General features: G+C 36.1%; 1 protein-coding gene across 15 annotated transcripts in view; it reads left to right on the top strand.

The window, feature by feature from the left end:
• Nucleotides 1-6945: 6945 nt before the first annotated feature.
• Nucleotides 6946-19284, top strand: part of LOC143258032 (low-density lipoprotein receptor class A domain-containing protein 4-like) — a 112506-nt gene continuing 100167 nt past the window's right edge. For 8 of the 15 annotated variants that reach the window (XM_076517156.1, XM_076517130.1, XM_076517152.1 and 5 more), the window contains exon 1: nucleotides 6947-7129. Coding sequence is in view for 1 of the 15 variants with exons in the window: in XM_076517069.1 (XP_076373184.1) it covers nucleotides 15309-15312 (4 nt within the window). In the remaining 14 variants the exon portion in view is untranslated. Of the gene's footprint in view, nucleotides 7130-14858; nucleotides 15313-19284 lie in introns of those variants that run through there. The other 7 variants (XM_076517144.1, XM_076517110.1, XM_076517114.1 and 4 more) reach the window with 4 other exon arrangements.

The following is a 19284-nucleotide window of genomic DNA, read 5'->3' as shown; positions in this document are numbered from 1 at the left end:
AAGTGTCTAGAGTAAGTTGATACAGGAAACAAACTCTGATGTTAAGTGTCTAGAGTAAGTTGATACAGGAAACAAACTCTGATGTTAAGTGTCAAGAGTAAGTTTATAAAGCAAACAAACTCTGATGTTATGTGTCTAGAGTAAGATCATACAGGAAACAAGCTCTGAGGTTAAGTGTCTAGAGTAAGTTCATGTGTCTGGAGTAAGTTGATACACGAAACAAGCTCTGAGGTTAAATGTCTAGAGTTAGTTGATACACGAAACAAGCTCTGAGGTTAAGTGTCTAGAGTCAGTTGATACAGGAAACAAGCTCTGAGGTTAAGTGTCTAGAGTAAGTTGATACAAGAAACAAACTCTGATGTAAAGTGTCTAGAGTAATTTGATACAGGAAACAAACTCTGATGTTAAGTGTCCAGAGTAAGTTCATACAGGAAACAAGCTAAGAGGGTAAGTGTCTAGAGTAAGTTGATACACGAAACAAGCTCTGATGTAAAGTGTCTAGAGTAAGTTGATACAGGAAACAAGCTCTGAGGTTAAGTGTCTAGAGTAAGTTGATACAGGAAACATGCTCTGAGGTTAAGTGTCTAGAGCAACTTGATACAGAAAACAAGTTCTGATGTTAAGTGTATAGAGTAAGTTAATACATGAAACAAGCTCTGAGGTTAAGTGTCTTGAGTAAGTTGATACAGGAAACAAGCTCTGAGGTTAAGTGTCTGGAGTAAGTTGATAAGGAAACAAACTCTAATGTTAATGTCTAGAGTAAGTTGATACAGAAAAGAAGCTCTGATGTTAAGTGTATAGAGTAAATTCATACAGGAAACAAGCTCAGAGGTTAAGTGTCTAGAGTAATTTGATACAGAAAACATGTTCTGATGTTAAGTGTATAGAGTAAGTTGATACATGAAAGAAGCTCTGATGTTAAGTGTCTAGAGTAAGTTGATACGGGAAAAAAGCTCTGATGTTAAGTGTCTAGAGTAAGTTCATACAGGAAACAAACTCTGATGTAAAGTGTCTAGAGTAAGTTGATACAGGAAACAAACTCTGATGTTAAGTGTCAAGAGTAAGTTTATAAAGGAAACAAACTCTGATGTTATGTGTCTAGAGTAAGTTCATACAGGAAACAAGCTCTGAGGTTAAGTGTTTAGAGTAAGTTCATACAGGAAACAAGCTAAGAGGGTAAGTGTCTAGAGTAAGTTGATACACGAAACAAGCTCTGAGGTTAAGTGTCTAGAGTTAGTTGATACACGAAACAAGCTCTGAGGTTAAGTGTCTAGAGTCAGTTGATACAAAAAACAAGCTCTGAGGTTAAGTGTCTAGAGTAAGTTGATACAAGAAACAAACTCTGATGTAAAGTGTCTAGAGTAATTTGATACAGGAAACAAACTCTGATGTTAAGTGTCCAGAGTAAGTTCATACAGGAAACAAGCTAAGAGGGTAAGTGTCTAGAGTAAGTTGATACACGAAACAAGCTCTGATGTAAAGTGTCTAGAGTCAGTTGATACAGGAAACAAGCTCTGAGGTTAAGTGTCTAGAGTAAGTTGATACAGGAAACAAGCTCTGAGGTTAAGTGTCTAGAGTAAGTTGATACAGGAAACAAACTCTGTTGTTAAGTGTTAAGAGTAAGTTTATAAAGGAAACAAACTCTGATGTTAAGTGTCAAGAGTAAGTTTATAAAGGAAACAAACTCTGATGTTATGTGTCTAGAGTAAGTTCATACACGAAACAAGCTCTGAGGTTAAGTGTCTAGAGTAAGTTGATACAGGAAACAAGCTCTGAGGTTAAGTGTCTAGAGTAAGTTGATACAGGAAACAAGCTCTGAGGTTAAGTGTCTAGAGTAAGTTGATACACGAAACAAGCTCTGAGGTTAAGTGTCTAGAGAAAGTTTATAAAGGAAACAAACTCTGATGTTATGTGCCTTTAGTAAGTTCATACAGGAAACAAGCTCTGATGTGTCTAGAGTAAGTTGATACAGAAAACAAGTTCTGATGTTAAGTGTATAGAGTAAGTTGATACATGAAACAAGCTCTGAAGCTAAGTGTCTTGAGTAAGTTGATACACGAAACAAGCTCTGAGGTTAAGTGTATAGAGTAAGTTCATACAGGAAACAAGCTCTGAGGTTAAGTGTCTAAAGTAAGTTGATACAGAAAACAAGTTATGATGTTAAGTGTATAGAGTAAGTTGATACATGAAACAAGCCCTGAGGTTAAGTGTCTTAAGTAAGTTTATAAAGGGAACATACTCTGATGTTATGTGTCTGGAGTAAGTTCATACAGGAAACAAGCTCTGATGTTAAGTGTCTAGAGTAGGTTGATACAGGAAACAAACTCTGATGTTAAGTGTCTAGAGTAAGTTGATACAGGAAACAAGCTCTGATGTTAAGTGTCTAGAGTAAGTTGATACAGGAAACAAACTCAGATGTAAAGTGTCAAGAGTAAGTTTATAAAGGAAACAAGCCCTGAGGTTAAGTGTCTTGAGTAAGTTTATAAAGGGAACAAACTCTGATGTTATGTGTCTGGAGTAAGTTCATACAGGAAACAAGCTCTGAATTGAAGTGTCTAGAGTAAGTTTATTAAAGAAACAAACTCTGATGTTAAGTGTCTAGAGTAAGTTTATAAATATAAAGAAAACAAATTCTGATGTTAAGTGTCTAGAGTCAGTTGATACAGGAAACAAGCTCTGAGGTTAAGTGTCTAGAGTAAGTTGATACAGGAAACAAACTCTGATTTTAAGTGTCTATAGTAAGTTTATAAAAAAAACAAACTCTGATGTTATGTGTCTAGAGTAAGTTGATACAGGAAACAAGCTCTGAGGTTAAGTGTCTAGAGTAAGTTGATACAAAAAACAAACTCTGATGTTAAGTGTCTAGAGTAAGTTTATAAATATAAAGAAAACAAATTCTGATGTTAAGTGTCTAGAGTAAGTTGATACAGGAAACAAGCTCTGAGGTTAAGTGTCTAGAGTAAGTTGATACAGAAAACAAGTTATGATGTTAAGTGTATAGAGTAAGTTGATACATGAAACAAGCCCTGAGGTTAAGTGTCTTAAGTAAGTTTATAAAGGGAACATACTCTGATGTTATGTGTCTGGAGTAAGTTCATACAGGAAACAAGCTCTGATGTTAAGTGTCTAGAGTAAGTTGATACAGGAAACAAACTCTGATGTTAAGTGTCTAGAGTAAGTTGATACGGGAAACAAGCTCTGATGTTAAGTGTCTAGAGTAAGTTCATACAGGAAACAAACTCTGATGTAAAGTGTCAAGAGTAAGTTTATAGAGGAAACAAGCCCTGAGGTTAAGTGTCTTGAGTAAGTTTATAAAGGGAACAAACTCTGATGTTATGTGTCTGGAGTAAGTTCATACAGGAAACAAGCTCTGATGTTAAGTGTCAAGAGTAAGTTTATAAAGGAAACAAGCTAAGAGGGTAAGTGTCTAGAGTAAGTTGATACACGAAACAAGCTCTGAGGTTAAGTGTCTAGAGTAAGTTGATACAAGAAACAAACTCTGATGTTAAGTGTCTAGAGTAATTTGATACAGGAAACAAACTCTGATGTTAAGTGTCTAGAGTAAGTTGATACAGGAAACAAGCTCTGATGTTAAGTGTCTAGAGTAAGTTGATACAGGAAACAAACTCTGATGTTAAGTGTCTAGAGTAAGTTGATACGGGAAACAAGCACTGATGTTAAGTGTCTAGAGTAAGTTCATACAGGAAACAAGCTCTGAGGTTAAGTGTCTAGAGTAAGTTGATACACGAAACAAACTCTGATGTTAAGTGTCTAGAGTAAGTTGATACAGGAAACAAGCTCTGATGTTAAGTGTCTAGAGTAAGTTCATACAGGAAACAAGCTCTGAGGTTAAGTGTCTAGAGTAAGTTGATACAAAAAACAAACTCTGATGTTAAGTGTCTAGAGTAAGTTTATAAATATAAAGAAAACAAATTCTGATGTTAAGTGTCTAGAGTCAGTTGATACAGGAAACAAGCTCTGAGGTTAAGTGTCTAGAGTAAGTTGATACAAGAAACAAACTCTGATGTAAAGTGTCTAGAGTAATTTGATACAGGAAACAAACTCTGATGTTAAGTGTCCAGAGTAAGTTCATAAAGGAAACAAGCTCTGAGGTTAAGTGTCTAGAGTAAGTTGATACACGAAAAAAGCTCTGAGGTTAAGTGTCTAGAGTAAGTTGATACACGAAACAAGCTCTGAGGTTAAGTGTCAAGAGTAAGTTTATATAGGAAACAAACTCTGATGTTAAGTGTCTAGAGTAAGTTTATATAGGAAACAAACTCTGATGTTAAGTGTCTAGAGTAAGTTTATAAAGGAAACAAACTCTGATCTTATGTGCCTTGAGTAAGTTGATACATGAAACAAGCTCTGAGGTTAAGTGTCTTGAGTAAGTTGATACATGAAACAAGCTCTGAGGTTAAGTGTCTTGAGTAAGTTGATACAGGAAACAAGCTCTGAGTTTAAGTGTCTGGAGTAAGTTGATAAGGAAACAAGGTCTGAGGTTAAGTGTCTAGAGTAAGTTTATAAAGGAAACAAACTCTGATGTTAAGTGTCTAAAGTAAGTTTATAAAGGAAACAAACTCTGATGTTAAGTGTCTAGAATAAGTTCATACAGGAAACAAGCTTTGAATTTACGTGTCTAGAGTAAGTTTATAAAGGAAACAAACTCTGTTGTTAAGTGTCTAGAGTAAGTTTATTAAGGAAACAAACTCTGATGTTAAGTGTCTAGAGTAAGTTTATAAATATAAAGAAAACAAATTCTGATGTTAAGTGTCTAGAGTAAGTTGATACAGGAAACAAACTCTGATGTTAAGTGTCTAGAGTAAATTTATAAATATAAAGAAAACAAATTCTGATGTTAATTGTTTAGAGTAAGTTGATACAGGAAACAAGCTCTGAGGTTAAGTGTCTAGAGTAAGTTCATACAGGAAACAATCTCTGAATTTAAATGTCTGGAGTAAGTTTATGAAGGAAACAAACTCTGTTGTTAAGTATCTAGAGTGAGTTTATTAAGGAAACAAACTCTCATGTTAAGTGTCTAGAGTAAGTTTATAAATATAAAGAAAACAAATTCTGATGTTAAGTATCTAGAGTAAGTTGATACAGGAAACAAGCTCTGAGGTTAAGTGTCTAGAGTAAGTTGGATAAGGAATAATTATGAAATTCTAAATCTCAGCCAGAAGAGAAACATCTACTGGACACAATGCCACAAGTAAGCAGGTAGAAATACAGGTGGAGCGTGTAGAATCAAAATTAGAGGAGAGACAATCACCCAACATAAGTGCTTAGAGTATTCAGGAAAAACAAAGAATGATTTGAAGTTCGGGGCAGTAAGAGAGAAGGGATAAAAGAATTTCCAGTTGGGTTGTATCCAGTAAAGTTGACGGGAAAAACACAACAGAATTGGTAAGAAATGTCTCTAACTAAGAAAACCCGTTTGTTAGAGCTAATTCCGGAATATTCGTAATTCAATTTCCTTAAGGGAAGCTTTAGTTGTAGAAACTTATACCAATTGTTAGATCGCATCTTTCATGTTGTTGACATTGGCACTACTTGTGATACCTGAATATTAGCTTTAGTTGTTGTTAAGCACAAAGCTGAAAAATAAGATATCTGTGCTGAGCTCTAGATTTTTTTGCGTTATAAACCTTTTGATTTACGTCAAGAGCCACTGATAGCCAATACTAAAAGTTTAAAATGCTATCAGCCAAGGTTCGATTTTCCGTGGTGAGCACAACAGACAGCTCATTTTGGCTTTCTTTTACGACAAATGAATGTATCACTTCAACATTAGGGACGACTAGTGTAAATAATAGTCATGGAGACTGACGGAAGATGCAACAAATAAATACAGTACTGTACAGATAACAGATGTAGTTATTCAACAAACCATGCGATTTTAGACAGCAATGTTGGTTAATACATGTTTATTTATTAAACTACGTAATTACAAATATATAAATATATTTGTTTGCTCATTTCAGACTCAAACAGTTACAAACACTTATTGGGTCATGACCTCACGCTCCATCATTTACCATGTGAAATAAGGCTATCTTTAGGCCCATGCACGAGAAATGAGATTCACCCAGTACTATTTCTAACTGGAACATTCGCTGAAATACATCCTCATACTGAGCTACCTGCTAAAGGTATGAATCAAAATTAAACCCTAATTTGAAAATCTAGACAGCAACAGGATTCTCATCACAACAGGTTTGTCCTGTTACATGGTTTGTCCTGTTACATCACAAACAACTTCGTGCAGAAGGTTTGTCCTGACTAGTCCTAAAGCCACTTGACATTATATACTAACTCTGATCAGACCTGGCTTGTTTCAGATCTAGCCATACGCACATACATTCTATCATGTACCACATTTAGTGTGATTAGTCACTAACTCAGATGAGGTCTGGCTTGTTTCGGAAGTAGACATATACAAACACATTTCATCATGAACTACATTTGGTCTGACTATTCATTAACTCAGATGAGGTTTCGGAAGTAGTCACTAAGTCAGAAAATCGTCTTCAATCAGTAAATCAAGCTGTTTCGCTAAAGAAATGCTTTTGTACCAATAGTCTCACCTAGAATCTCGAGGCCAGGTCTGGTTTGGCTTATCCCAGAAACGCTCGCTAAATAGCTGACTCATATATATATATACAAAGCCAAATCTATCTCGTTCAGAAGGAAGTCATCAAACCAAGGACTCTTACTTCTGGTTCGTGAAGTTCTAATTTCTCCAGAATTCATTCACAACGCCCGCATCCCCACCCCCATCGACCGTACGAGACATCACAAGCACATCATTGTGCAGTGCTCGATGAAGCCAGAACCACGAACCAACCGTACAGACGACTACTGGTTTTACCTAACGTATGTCTAGACAGGATATGACGTTTTTACTTGCGTAAGCTGTCTCATATAAACGGAAGCTGACAGCTCATCCGTTCACCAAAGATTTACGTTCCGCGTATGTAGTATCCCAACTGTATTTCTGACAACGGGCACGTTGAGTAATGTCGAACTGTCGGCCACTGACCATCGTTACGTTACACTCCTGTTATCGCGACGCACGTGTCTGGAAGATTGTCTCGTTCTGGGTGTAAAAAAAAGAAACATTGCCCTCCAGGTGAGTACAAACAGAAGCGTTTCCGTAAATTATAATTACGGTATTTATACAGAGTTGTTTTGAATTAACAATGTGAATGGGATATCATAGCTGAGATATCATGAATTAGTGTCGTGTACACAGGCTATCTTTCAAAGTTGTTTGAATTGCTAAAGTTATATTAAGGGACCAGAATATAACAAGAAACTAATTTTTGTTTATGATTTCAATCATACTTGAAACAATCTAATACCCCACCCACAGACTGACTTTTATCTACTATTTAGTTTAATCCTAGATATTTACAGCAGTAATACGCACGTCAGGACATTAACTGGCCGAACATTTCTAAGAGATAACAGTTTATCCCACTTGTATAGTGATTATTATATTCAATCAGGTTCGAAGTAGTAACAATGGTAACTGTATGAACTTATAATGCTAAAATCCAGGATTCGATACCCTGCAATGGAAACAGCAGATAATTCAGTGTGGCTTTGCTCTAAAACAAGCTGATAGTCGAACCGTTTAGTAAAGTTTGTGAGTTTGTTTAATAACTTTAACATTCTGAGATTAAATAAAAACTCTCTTGTGTGCATAGTAAAATGGTCAGTCGGGAAGGCGTGGCTGGTCAGTTCCCTTTGGGTCATTCCATGTTAAATCATTCAGATTTTGGAAAATTTTCCAGGTGACCCCCTCAGAACGCCTTGAAAAAATTCACATGTGCTCATCTACCCATATAATGAAAAATTATCAAAGAGTAGATCAATATCTCTAATAGTTTCTGATTTACAGCCCTGTAAACTTTAAGTAATTTTTTTGTTATTTTTGGTGAATTCATTTTCGAGCAACTTTGACTGCTTAAAGCTGCAAGAGTAATGGCGGTAGAAGGCTGAAATTTGTTACACTGACTGAATTAATCTCACAGAAGTCAAAAATGGTTTCAAACCAAGTTTATCTCTCTTAGGATTTTCATAATGAGGCTGTAAAATTACCTGAAAACCCAAAATCGTAAAAAACATTGGTTTATTTAATAAACCATAGTTCTAAGACTTAATATGATACAAAGCTGAATTTTGTTTTCAAATTTTCTACAACATATCAGTTGATAAATCAGCAATTGTTGTAATTAAAAGTCTATTAGATCTCCTGTAAAAAAAAAATGTAGTTGCATGCAACTTTTTATGATTTAGCTAAAATAGCCCTATTTCAGGCCACAGTTTGACCATGTCACCAGTTATTCATTCCCCTGGATGATTTGACATGGAATGACCCCTTTTTTTCTAAACCCTGACTATAGGTTTGAGACCCTTGTGACGTTTTCGTGCCCCGAAACTACTCAGTTTTTCATTGTAATCAATTTTTTGAAATTCCTCCTTCTCCAGGGGCACATCAGTACGTCTGTTTCACACTATGTTGTATAGTAAAGTTAAGAAAAGCAAAACCTAGATAGCGTTGTAAGGTTGTTAACATAAATAAAGTAGCAACATATCTCGAGACGGCTGGTATTTGTATTAAAACTTTTACTGATAAAGGTTAACCTCAAGGTGACCTAAGAAGGTTCAAACGTTGATCTCTACTTTATTTCAATTAAAGTTTTAATATTAGCCGTCTTGAGAATACATTTTACTTCAAGTGGGTTTCTCGTCATCTCGAGAGTAAAGTAGCGTCTATCAAAAGGATCGCTTAATAAGTCCTACTTCTCTTGGACAATTTATTTCATTTCTAGAGTTAATAAATATGTGCACAATTAACATTATTATTCCCAATTTGTAATTTGTATCGTAACTTCATAAGTAGATGGTAAACAGCTACCAGGAACGACTAGGCGATCATTGTCAAAAATGTCCTTTTGTTTATTCAGGACGAGGAGGAAAAAGGTTAAACTGGGTCAGGGCTGGTGGGGTAGACAAGAACTCTCGTGCAGTAAACGGCGCATATTAATTGGTCTTAACGAAGCAACGATGATAGCAGGTTTTCCGCGAGCTGACGGTGCTTCTAAACTGACTACAACAGCTAAACTATTAATAATATAAGTGGTTCATCATCTTTTGTTGTTGTTAATATATTCATCGTTTAATCTGAGGTAATACAACATTTTTTCCCAACCAGTTTACCTTAGACTAATGGTGTTTTAACATATGAAATAGTTCTAACTCTTATCATTAGCTTGCTTGTGATACTGTCAACGAAATAAACGTGCAGTGCATAGTTAAAAGCGGTCAGTGAGGTCACTGTGAACTTAGTAAGGACGTGTGAATTATACAGTATTTTTCCCCCTGCTTGGAAATCTAGTCAACAAAAAAGGGGTTTTTATGACCCCTGGTGTAGGGTTTTTTAAGTTTTTGTTATAACCAGTCTTTCTTTTTATATGTGGCTAGGTCGTTCGGGCGCTTGAGTCGCAATATGTGGGTTGTGGATTTGAATCTCCGCCCCATCAAATACACTATCCCTTTCAGTCGTAGGGACGTTATAATTTACGTTCAATCCCACTATTCGTTGGTAAAAGAGTGGCCCAAGAGGTGGCGGTGGGTAGTGATGACTATGTGCCTTCTTTCTGGTGTTTCACTAATAAATTAAGTAGTAATATATCATTCTGAGATTACATAAAAACTCTCTTGTGTGCATAGTAAAATGGTCAGTCGAGGAGGCGTAGCTGGTCAGTTCCCTTACTTTTTATAAACCCTGAATACAGGTTTGAGCTAGTATAAATAGTCTACGTGCAGCTCTGCGCAAAATTCAAAGCAAACCAAACCAATCTTTTTATATATCATCACATATTTCAGTGAAGTAAAACTCTAAACTCTGTTTTGCTTTGGGTCCCCCGCTGGTAGAGCGGTATGTCTCCGGATTTACAACGCTAAAATCAGGGGTTCGAGTATAAGAACAAAAACACACACACATACTATATTGCTTTGGAACTTATTTATCCACTTCCTTCCCAGTGTGATAAAGCATTGTATCCATCATGGTCATTTAAGCTAAAGGTCAGTGTTATAAAGTCGTTAACATTAAAAGTATTTTCATATCACACTCGAATAATGTGTATAATATACAACCCAATGTAACCATAAATCAAATGCTACTATGTATAATTTACGAGCTCCTTATTGGCTAAGACGCAGTTATTCATACACATGTTCCTTCAATTCTTCAATGTTGCGATTCATTTCGGGTTCCGGTTATAAAGTAGTTTTATTTGTGTATTAACTCTCTTACTTATTTTCTGGCATCGTCCAATAGGGGACGTGGATTATAAATCGTAACTTTGTCCACACACTCGACTTTATGTTACGGTTCAATACGAATTCCTGGTTAGAAATAATTTACGTCATCTACAAACTTGATGATTAAGGTGCTCGACCCACAAGTTGCGGGTCACCGGATCAAAACCTGTCGCCGAATGTGCTAGCCCTATCAGCCGTGAGAGTATTATGATATTACGATCAATCCCACTTTTGTGTTGGTAAAGCAGTGTTTTAAGAAATTGGCGGTAGGTGATGTTGAATAACTGCCTTCCCTTTAGTCTATCATTTCAAAATTATATAGCGGAGACAATACTTCAGAAAAACATTGAACGAAACAAGAACACTTATGGAGTTTTACAATTTAATTTTTCCTTTTATGGTTCGTTACGAATTTCTGTATGGCTGAAAAGCCTATGAACTTGCTTAATTTTTTCATGTTGAAGTTTCACTCAGATCTGTCCACCAGTTTCGATATCCGTAGTGGACAGAGAAGATTGTTCAATACGTAGCTTTGTACTCAATTCCAAATGATACTCATTCCTGATATAGAAAAAAATTATCTTCATACTCGACTTTGAGGTCGTGGGTTCGAATCGTGTTAAATAAGAAAATGATTTTTTTAATGCTGAGGCAAAGTTACAGAAAGAATTTTCGTTACCATGATTCAATTCACTTCACATTATTATTGGTAATTTTCCACAACGAAATCTATAACATGGGCCAGTATGTGTGTATGACCACCATAACTCCAAAAGGATAGAAGCTGGGAAAGTGAAAATGTGCATGTATTTTAAATGGACCCAGAGGGTATACATCTGGATATTATTACTTATCCATGTGCGTGTGCACTTTTTAATGAGGCAGTTTAGAGAAATACCACATACAAAAAACCTAGAGAGATTTCTTATGTAACATCTGGAAAAGACTACGTTGTGGTAATAATGCCTTCCAACAATGGCTTTATAGCATGTTACGTAGAAATAAAAGAATAGGCTAATATTATTTTTAAGAGGCTACGTTCTGAAAGCACAAAAAGATATGTATGAATTACAAAATTAAAAAATATATATATATTTGTTGTTGTTTTTTAATTTAGATGTAACGTAAATTAAATAGGTTTATTTTTTAAATTTAAAATCGGTCAAAGGGAAGGTTACATCCCGTGAAGGAGCAATAATCGCACACAGGTCATACTTTTAGGCTAAAATGAGTTCAGAATACACACAGTTAAATTGTCACCTAGAATAAATCCACCTGATAACCCAAGTGAAGCCGGTTACTTTCCCAAGTTTCTTGTTTTGTTTCTGAATTTCGCACAAAGCTACACGAGGGCTATCTGCACTAGCCGTCCCTAATTTAGCAGTGTAAGACTAGAGAGAAGGCAGCTAGTCATCACTACCCAACGCCAACTCTTGGGCAACTCTTTTACTAACGAATAGTGGGATTGACAGCACCATTATAACGCTCCCACGGCTGAAAAGCCGAGCATGTTTGGTGCGACCGGGATTCGAACCCGCGACCCTCAAATTACGAGTCGAACGCCATGCCTGGCCTCCCTAGTTTAAAATTAATGTATACATTACCATTACAGAGAACGCTACAGCTACTAAAGATACTAACGCGTTATAAAAATTATATCAAAATAAGTTTAGCTTTTATCGTATGGTCTCTCTAGCAAAGAAAAATCAAAGACATTTGTATACATATATATGATGTTATTAGCCACATATGGTTTATAGAAATCACGGTAAAGAACAAAAAGTCTAATCTGTCCTTACGTTCTGTTACAAAACCACATACAAATTATATAGAAACTACGTAACCTAAGAAACCATATAAACCAAAGAAAGTATGTAACCATAAAATTGAAAAACTAGTTATTATGCTAAAACAATACCAGCTAATCATCCAAAACGTGTAGAATGTCTCCGGACTACAACCAGTACCAGCTTATAATCAAAAACGTGAAGAATAGTTCCGGACTACAACCAGTACCAGCTAATAATCCAAAACGTGTAGAATGTTTCCGACTACAACCAGTACCAGCTAATAATCCAAAACGTGTAGAATATTTCCGGACTACATCCAGTACCAGCTAATAATCCAAAACGTGTAGAATGTTTCCAGACTGTAACCCGTTCCAGCTAATAATCCAAAACGTGTAGAATATTTCCGGACTACATCCAGTACCAGCTAATAATCCAAAACGTGTAGAATGTTTCCAGACTGTAACCCGTACCAGCTAATAATCCAAAACGTATAAAATGTTTCCGGACTGCAACCAGTACCAGCTAATAATCCAAAACGTGAAGAACGTTTCAGGACTACAACCAGTACCAGTTAATAATCCAAAACGTGTATAATGTTTCCTGACTAAACACAGAACTTGTACACAACACCAATCGCTAGCTAGTCAACAGCACCCCAAGCCAGTTCTTTAGCAACATCGTCAAATTTGACCGTCTGACTTATAAGGGCGCAGAACAATGCTTACAAGTTAATATATTATTAAGGTAAATTAGCATAACAAATTCGCAAAGGTGTCAATACGCACTTACTAAATGACAGTTGTATGTATATGATAATATTACGAAGAACACAGTTTTATTATTAGTGTTTAGGGTTACATTATTTGTTGTTATTATGTACAGCATCAATTATCCCATGTGTAAATTCACATGTTAATAAATAGACAGGTTCTTACTTCAGCCACAATACGTTTCTTATTTAGAGAAACTGGGGCGAACCTAATAGTGGTTGTTGTGTCGGATTACTGTTTTATGTTAGTGGCTGTTGTATCGGACTACGGTGTTGTGTTAGTTGTTGTTGTGTCGGATTACTGTTTTATGTTAGTGGCTGTTGTGTCGGACTACGGTGTTGTGTTAGTTGTTGTTGTGTCGGATTATGGCGTTGTGTTAGTGGCTGTTGTGTCGGACTACGGTGTTGTGTTAGTTGTTGTTGTGTCGGATTATGGCGTTGTGTTAGTGGCTGTTGTGTTGGACTACGGTGTTGTATCGGACTATAATGTTGTGTTGGGGCTGTTGTGTCGGACTATGATGTTGTGTTAGTGGCTGTTGTGTTGGACTACGATGTTGTGTTAGTGGTTGTTGTGTTGGACTACGGTGTCGTGTTAGTTATTGTTGTGTCGAATTACGGTGCTGTGTTTGTGGCTGTTGTGTCGAACCACGGTGTTGTGTCGGATTACTGTTTTGTGTTAGTAGCTGTTGTGTCGGACTACGGTGCTGTGTTAGTAGCTGTTGTGTTGACTACGGTGTTGTGTTAGTGGTTGTTGTGTTAGTGGCGGTTGTGTTGGACTACGACGTTGTGTCGGGTTACGGTTCTGTGTAAGTGGCTGTTGTGTTGGACTACGGTGTTGTGTTAGTTGTTGTTGTGTCGGATTACTGTTTTGTGTTAGTGGCTGTTGTGTCGGACTACGGTGTTGTGTTAGGTGTTGTTGTGTCGGATTACTGTTTTGGGTTAGTCGCTGTTGTGTTGGACTATGGTGTTGTGTCGGACTACAGTGTTGTGTTGGGGCTGTTGTGTTGGACTACGATGTTATGTTAGTGGCTGTTGTGTCGGACTACGATGCTGTGTTAGTGGCTGTTGTGTTGGACTACGATGTTATGTTAGTGGCTATTGTGTCGGACTACGATGTTGTGTTAGTGGTTGTTGTGTTGGACTACGGTGTTGTGTTAGTGGCTGTTGTGTCGGACTACGATGCTGTGTTAGTGGTTGTTGTGTTGGACTACGGTGTTGTGTTAGTGGCTGTTGTGTTAGTTATTGTTGTGTCGAATTACGGTGCTGTGTTTGTGGCTGTTGTGTCGAACTACGGTGTTGTGTTAGTTGTTGTTGTGTCGGATTACTGTTTTGTGTTAGTGGCTGTTGTGTCGGACTACAGTGTTGTGTTTGTTGTTGCGTCGGATTACGGTGCTGTGTTAGTTGCTGTTGTGTTGGACTACGGTGTTGTGTCGGACTACGGATTTGAGGGTTTAAAATTCTCATCTCGTTGCAGTAAAATCGTTTCCTGTGTTGGGACAGAGAGTACATTATTATGATCAAATTCCCTCAGTCTTATTAGGATGGCCCAAGCGTTAGCGGCGGGTGCTGTTAACTAGCTGCCTCTCCTCTAGTGTATATAGTAAGTCCAAAAATTGAGGACAGTTAGCGCATGCAGCCCTCGTGTAGCTATGAATGTCCGAAGCGAATATTTAGAGAGCAGGAAATTACCGTGCAAAGAATCATGTGCGTGAGAAATTCGTGACGTCAAGAAATGTTAGTTCAGTGGGCACAATTGATCACGTGACAGTAGAGTGCGATTGCGTAGTTACAAGATAACTTCCAACATGTATTTAAATTTATTTATTTGAATTTGATGGAAGTAATAAACACAGCTGAATAGATTTACCTCTGGTTGTTTCTATTTCAAACTTACAATTTGATTAGCGACCAAAAGAACTTCTGTGATGTTTACAAGTTGCTAACCGACTTCCTCCTTTTGGTAGAACGCTGTCGGTCTACTTTTCAAGTTCAGTTGTTGCACAACATCAAGATACCAAAGGGTTGGCTGCCTTGTGTTTATAGAATGCAGAGAACTACAACACGCGGTAACTTCTGTGTTCCACTGGCTTCTTGTCTTTACAGAATCTCGGGACGACCAGTCTTTATAATGTTTGTGTAAACAGTCGAGTTAACTTGTCCCCTTTAGGAATCCCAAATAGCATAAGGAAGAGACACTAAAATTTTGGGTTATCAGCACTGCTGAAGACAACTGGAAAACCGCAATCAGTCCCCACTGCTTAAACTAGGTCACTTGTGGAATGTTAATACTAGCGTCAGGTGGGGCTTAAACAACTGATTTGCAGAAAGAACTCTGTGGTATGTAAGGTGCGTAGACCGACACATTGTTGGTTATTCAACAGTGAGACATAAATCGTGCATTGGTCATTGTTGTCATGCGTAAGTAAATTGTTAGAATACTTTATGCGTGTTGAACTCAACGTTTATTTACAAGTAATTTGACTGTTTTCAAAATTGTTTATTTACAGATAATTTGATTGTTTTCAATCTTGTTTATTTACAGATAATTTTACTGTTTTCAAACTTGTTTACTTACAAATAATTTGGCTGTTTTCAAATTTGTGAATAAACGAACTTCATCACTTTAGGAAACATTTTATTTTCTTTCTTTTCGTAATTACTTCGGTGAGAGAGAGCGGGGAAGATGTACATAAGGTCATGCCGTGACACCTGGTGGATGAAACTGTAAAACAAAACATGCAGCTGTAAAAGAAATATTACCTGCAATTTTAAAATGTTTTTATATATATTTCGGTTTATTTGTGTATATTATATACTATTTTATCATTAGTTTTATGACAGAGCACTATTTACTGTCTTTTGGCATGGTTTTAAATCAAAATGACTGCTTGTGTCTGTTTCCTATTATGACGTAATCGAACCATTATACTTAACTACAGGTTGTTACTTGTGTTGAATATAAGTTTAACCACACGTGTGTGTATTTATATATAGTTTAAACTAGTCATTTTGGATTTAATTATAACAGTATGACCCGTCTCTTTTCACTACATGTAACCCACCAATGTTATGTTAATTAATGAACCTACTGTAGTGAATAATTAATTACAAAACACTAAAACGGCAAATCGTTACCTGATGATGGGTCGAAACATTGTAGTTTGAGTTGCTTAATTATGAAAGTTGCTGTTATTGTATATTTGAATGAATTATCTGTTTTAAGCCTTTTACTGTAGTGACTTCAGTGTTTGTTTGTTTTAACGATACATTACGGGTATTGTTTCAGACACTGAGTTATATATTAGTATTCACGTCTGTATTGGTAAGTATTTTTATAATTATCGTCCGCATCTTTATTTCTTACATACATTTGCGAATGAGATATAAATGGCGTATATTTATTTGTGGTGTGTTAGTTATTCTGTTTTGTTTCAAATGTTGCGTGTCTATTTTCATGAACCGTTAAACAAATTGCGATGGACATGAGGAGACACTGTTTATACTATAAATAGTTGGTTTAAAATATCTTAGATATAAAGCTCTTTCATATTGCTTTCGTTGTACACTCCTCTGTTTTCAAAGAGCTGATGAAACATCTCAGTATTTTTATAATTTGAAATTAACTTGGGAACGTAATAAAAACTTTTGTCTCTATTTTAATAATGACCCAGGTCATAGAAACCATGATCAGTTTTACAGTATTTCATATATTTCTAAGAATATTTATCGTCAAACATATTTCAACATATCGTGGAACTTCATTCTCTGTGGAATTTGTTTTCTGACGTATTCCGTACGATGTGTATAGTTTTTTGTTGAACGTGTGGTGTAACTGTACTTTATGTAGAAATCATTGATCTGTTTTTTGCACGTAGATTCGTTCGTTTTTGGTTTTGACTGTATTAATAGTTTCCTTCTATAACAAGAGATTCGATCCACCATTTCAGTGTATGTGTCTCTAACATGTTTACCGGTAAACACAGCATTATCAAGCACTTCGCTAGCTCCTTACTCTACCTGTATCTATCCGTCATTGTACATGTTTTCCTACAAACGTAGTTTTTGACAAGGATGTGATTTTCTTAGAACGTTAAAGTGAAAACAAAGATCACTATCTAATAATGTAATGAACAGCAGTGATCTTTGGCTTCAGGTTAGTAAGTGTGATCACAAAATCACTCTGCTCGCACGAGAGCTAGCTACACTAATCGTCCCTAATTTGGCAGTAATAGACTGGAGGGAAGGCAGCTAGTCAACATCATTCACTGCCAACTCTTGGGTTATTCTTTTACCAACGAACTGTAGTATTGGTTACACATTATAAGGCCCACACGGCTGAAAGAGCGACCATGTTCAAACTCGCAAGTTGCGAGTCAAGTACCCTAACCACCAGGCCGTACCAGGTCTCTATCACAACTGGTGTCTCTGGTATTTACTTTATGTACTCAGTATTTGGGGATATAACTATCAGAGGTACGTAATGAGTGGAAGAAGGGGTCATGTTCAAATTTATAACACGTGTAGGCCTAAGTAAGCTTCTACTATTAAATAGAAGTACATGGTTTATATTAAAGTTCATATCACATTCCAGAAAGACATTAGCAAACGAAACAGGTTGTGAATATACAATTATAACGCAACGTTTTGCAGTTTTGCGGCACTAGATTTATATTTTCTCATTTTTTGTGATAATTAAAATACAATTGAATTCAGGGGGGGGTACAAAAAGGGCGGGTACTCCAAGGTTCTGGTGACGCTGATGTATATAATCGTATTTGTAGAAGTACGTCCGTGTTGAATGTTTTACGGACTACTTCTGTCTGGAATTTAAAACTAAACTGCAGACTGATGCAAATATAAATAAAGAAAAATTAAACAAAATGTTTTAACAGCATTCGAAGCTTATTACACTTGTTATAACGAGAATGAATCCGTAATAAACAAAAACAGTCAGCATAGCTACGTAGATAGCATATCGTCATATGATGTAAAGTGTCGTATTAACCAACCGTGCACACCACTTGATATGTGCAAAGTTTAGAAATATAAGGAATAATTGTGTAAAGTTGAACAACAAAATGATATATCGTCTATCGTCAGATGTTTAAACATTCCCATAGCAACAAAAGTACGTACACGTGGCACAAGGGAGATTGGAAAGAAACAGTGTGTGTAGATAAAACTTGAACATACATATATTGGGTTGAGGAATAATTCGTGAGCGTTTTCTCAAGTTAAAAAATATATTCATAAATGAAACGCTTTTCCAAAGTATTTCATGTCATTTGGTAGATAATTTTTGCTCTAATAGATGGTGTGTTTGATTTTCATATGTCTTTAATTTTGCTTTCATTTTCAGCTCATTAAATGGAATGTCAAGTGGACAAAATCGAGCATTTTCGACACCATCTGCTTTTCGCATTTAATTTCTTGCAATTTCGTTTAAAACAATGCATACTATATACCTAGGTATTACATGAAATAAAGTATCATAATAAATGTTTTGGGTGTAATGTGTTCATGCATTGAAGTATTGTATAGTCTTGCATGTAATGCTTGAATGAAATTATTTAAAAACGCTCACGAATTATTCCTCAACCTAATATATAAGACTGACTAAAACATAGTTTGTCGGATTTCCACTATGCCTAACTGACGCGGAGGTGTTGTTGTGTCAGGTCTGTTGTTTTTTATACTCGAGTCAAGTTGCCGAACGTGACGTAAACGTTTGGAGAATTTCTCTCTCCATGCCAGTAAGAAAACTTAACGGTGGATAAAAATATGTTAGTTTGAGATTAGTTTTGAGATTATAAATGTTAGCGAATCATTAGAATTCCACCAGATTTGAGAAAGAGGAAGCTACAAAACAACAACAAAACACAAGAATGTATCGTCTGCTCTTAGCTTCACAATCTAAATGTTAGGACTTATGTCAAACATTATTTATTTGTTTCGAGATTGTATGCATTCCAATAACACATAACATATAACACTTGCGAAATACAAATACGGTAATGTGTTAAACGCCAAGACTTGACAAACCGGTGAAACCACTAGGCCTAATTAGAAAAAAAAAAACAACCAAAACACTGCAATTTAACATTATTTATTTTAACATTACTATTAGGTTTGCATCATAACATTCTACATTCATTCGTTAAAAAAATATGCTATTAAAAACAAATATATATAGTTGTTCGTTTACGAATTTCACGAAAAACTACATAAGGGCTAACTACAATCTCCATTACTAATTTAGCAGTGACAGACTAGCGAGAAGCCACTTAATTATTATTACACAAAGTCAGTTCTTGGGCTAACACGAATACTAGGATTAATCATCACATCATAACCCCCAAAGGATCAAAAGGCGAGTGTCTTCGGTGACAG

Source organism: Tachypleus tridentatus, chromosome 1 (genome assembly GCF_004210375.1).
Source record: "Tachypleus tridentatus isolate NWPU-2018 chromosome 1, ASM421037v1, whole genome shotgun sequence".
In the NCBI taxonomy this organism is placed as follows: domain Eukaryota; kingdom Metazoa; phylum Arthropoda; class Merostomata; order Xiphosura; family Limulidae; genus Tachypleus; species Tachypleus tridentatus.
This window is presented reverse-complemented; position numbering and strand designations above follow the sequence as displayed.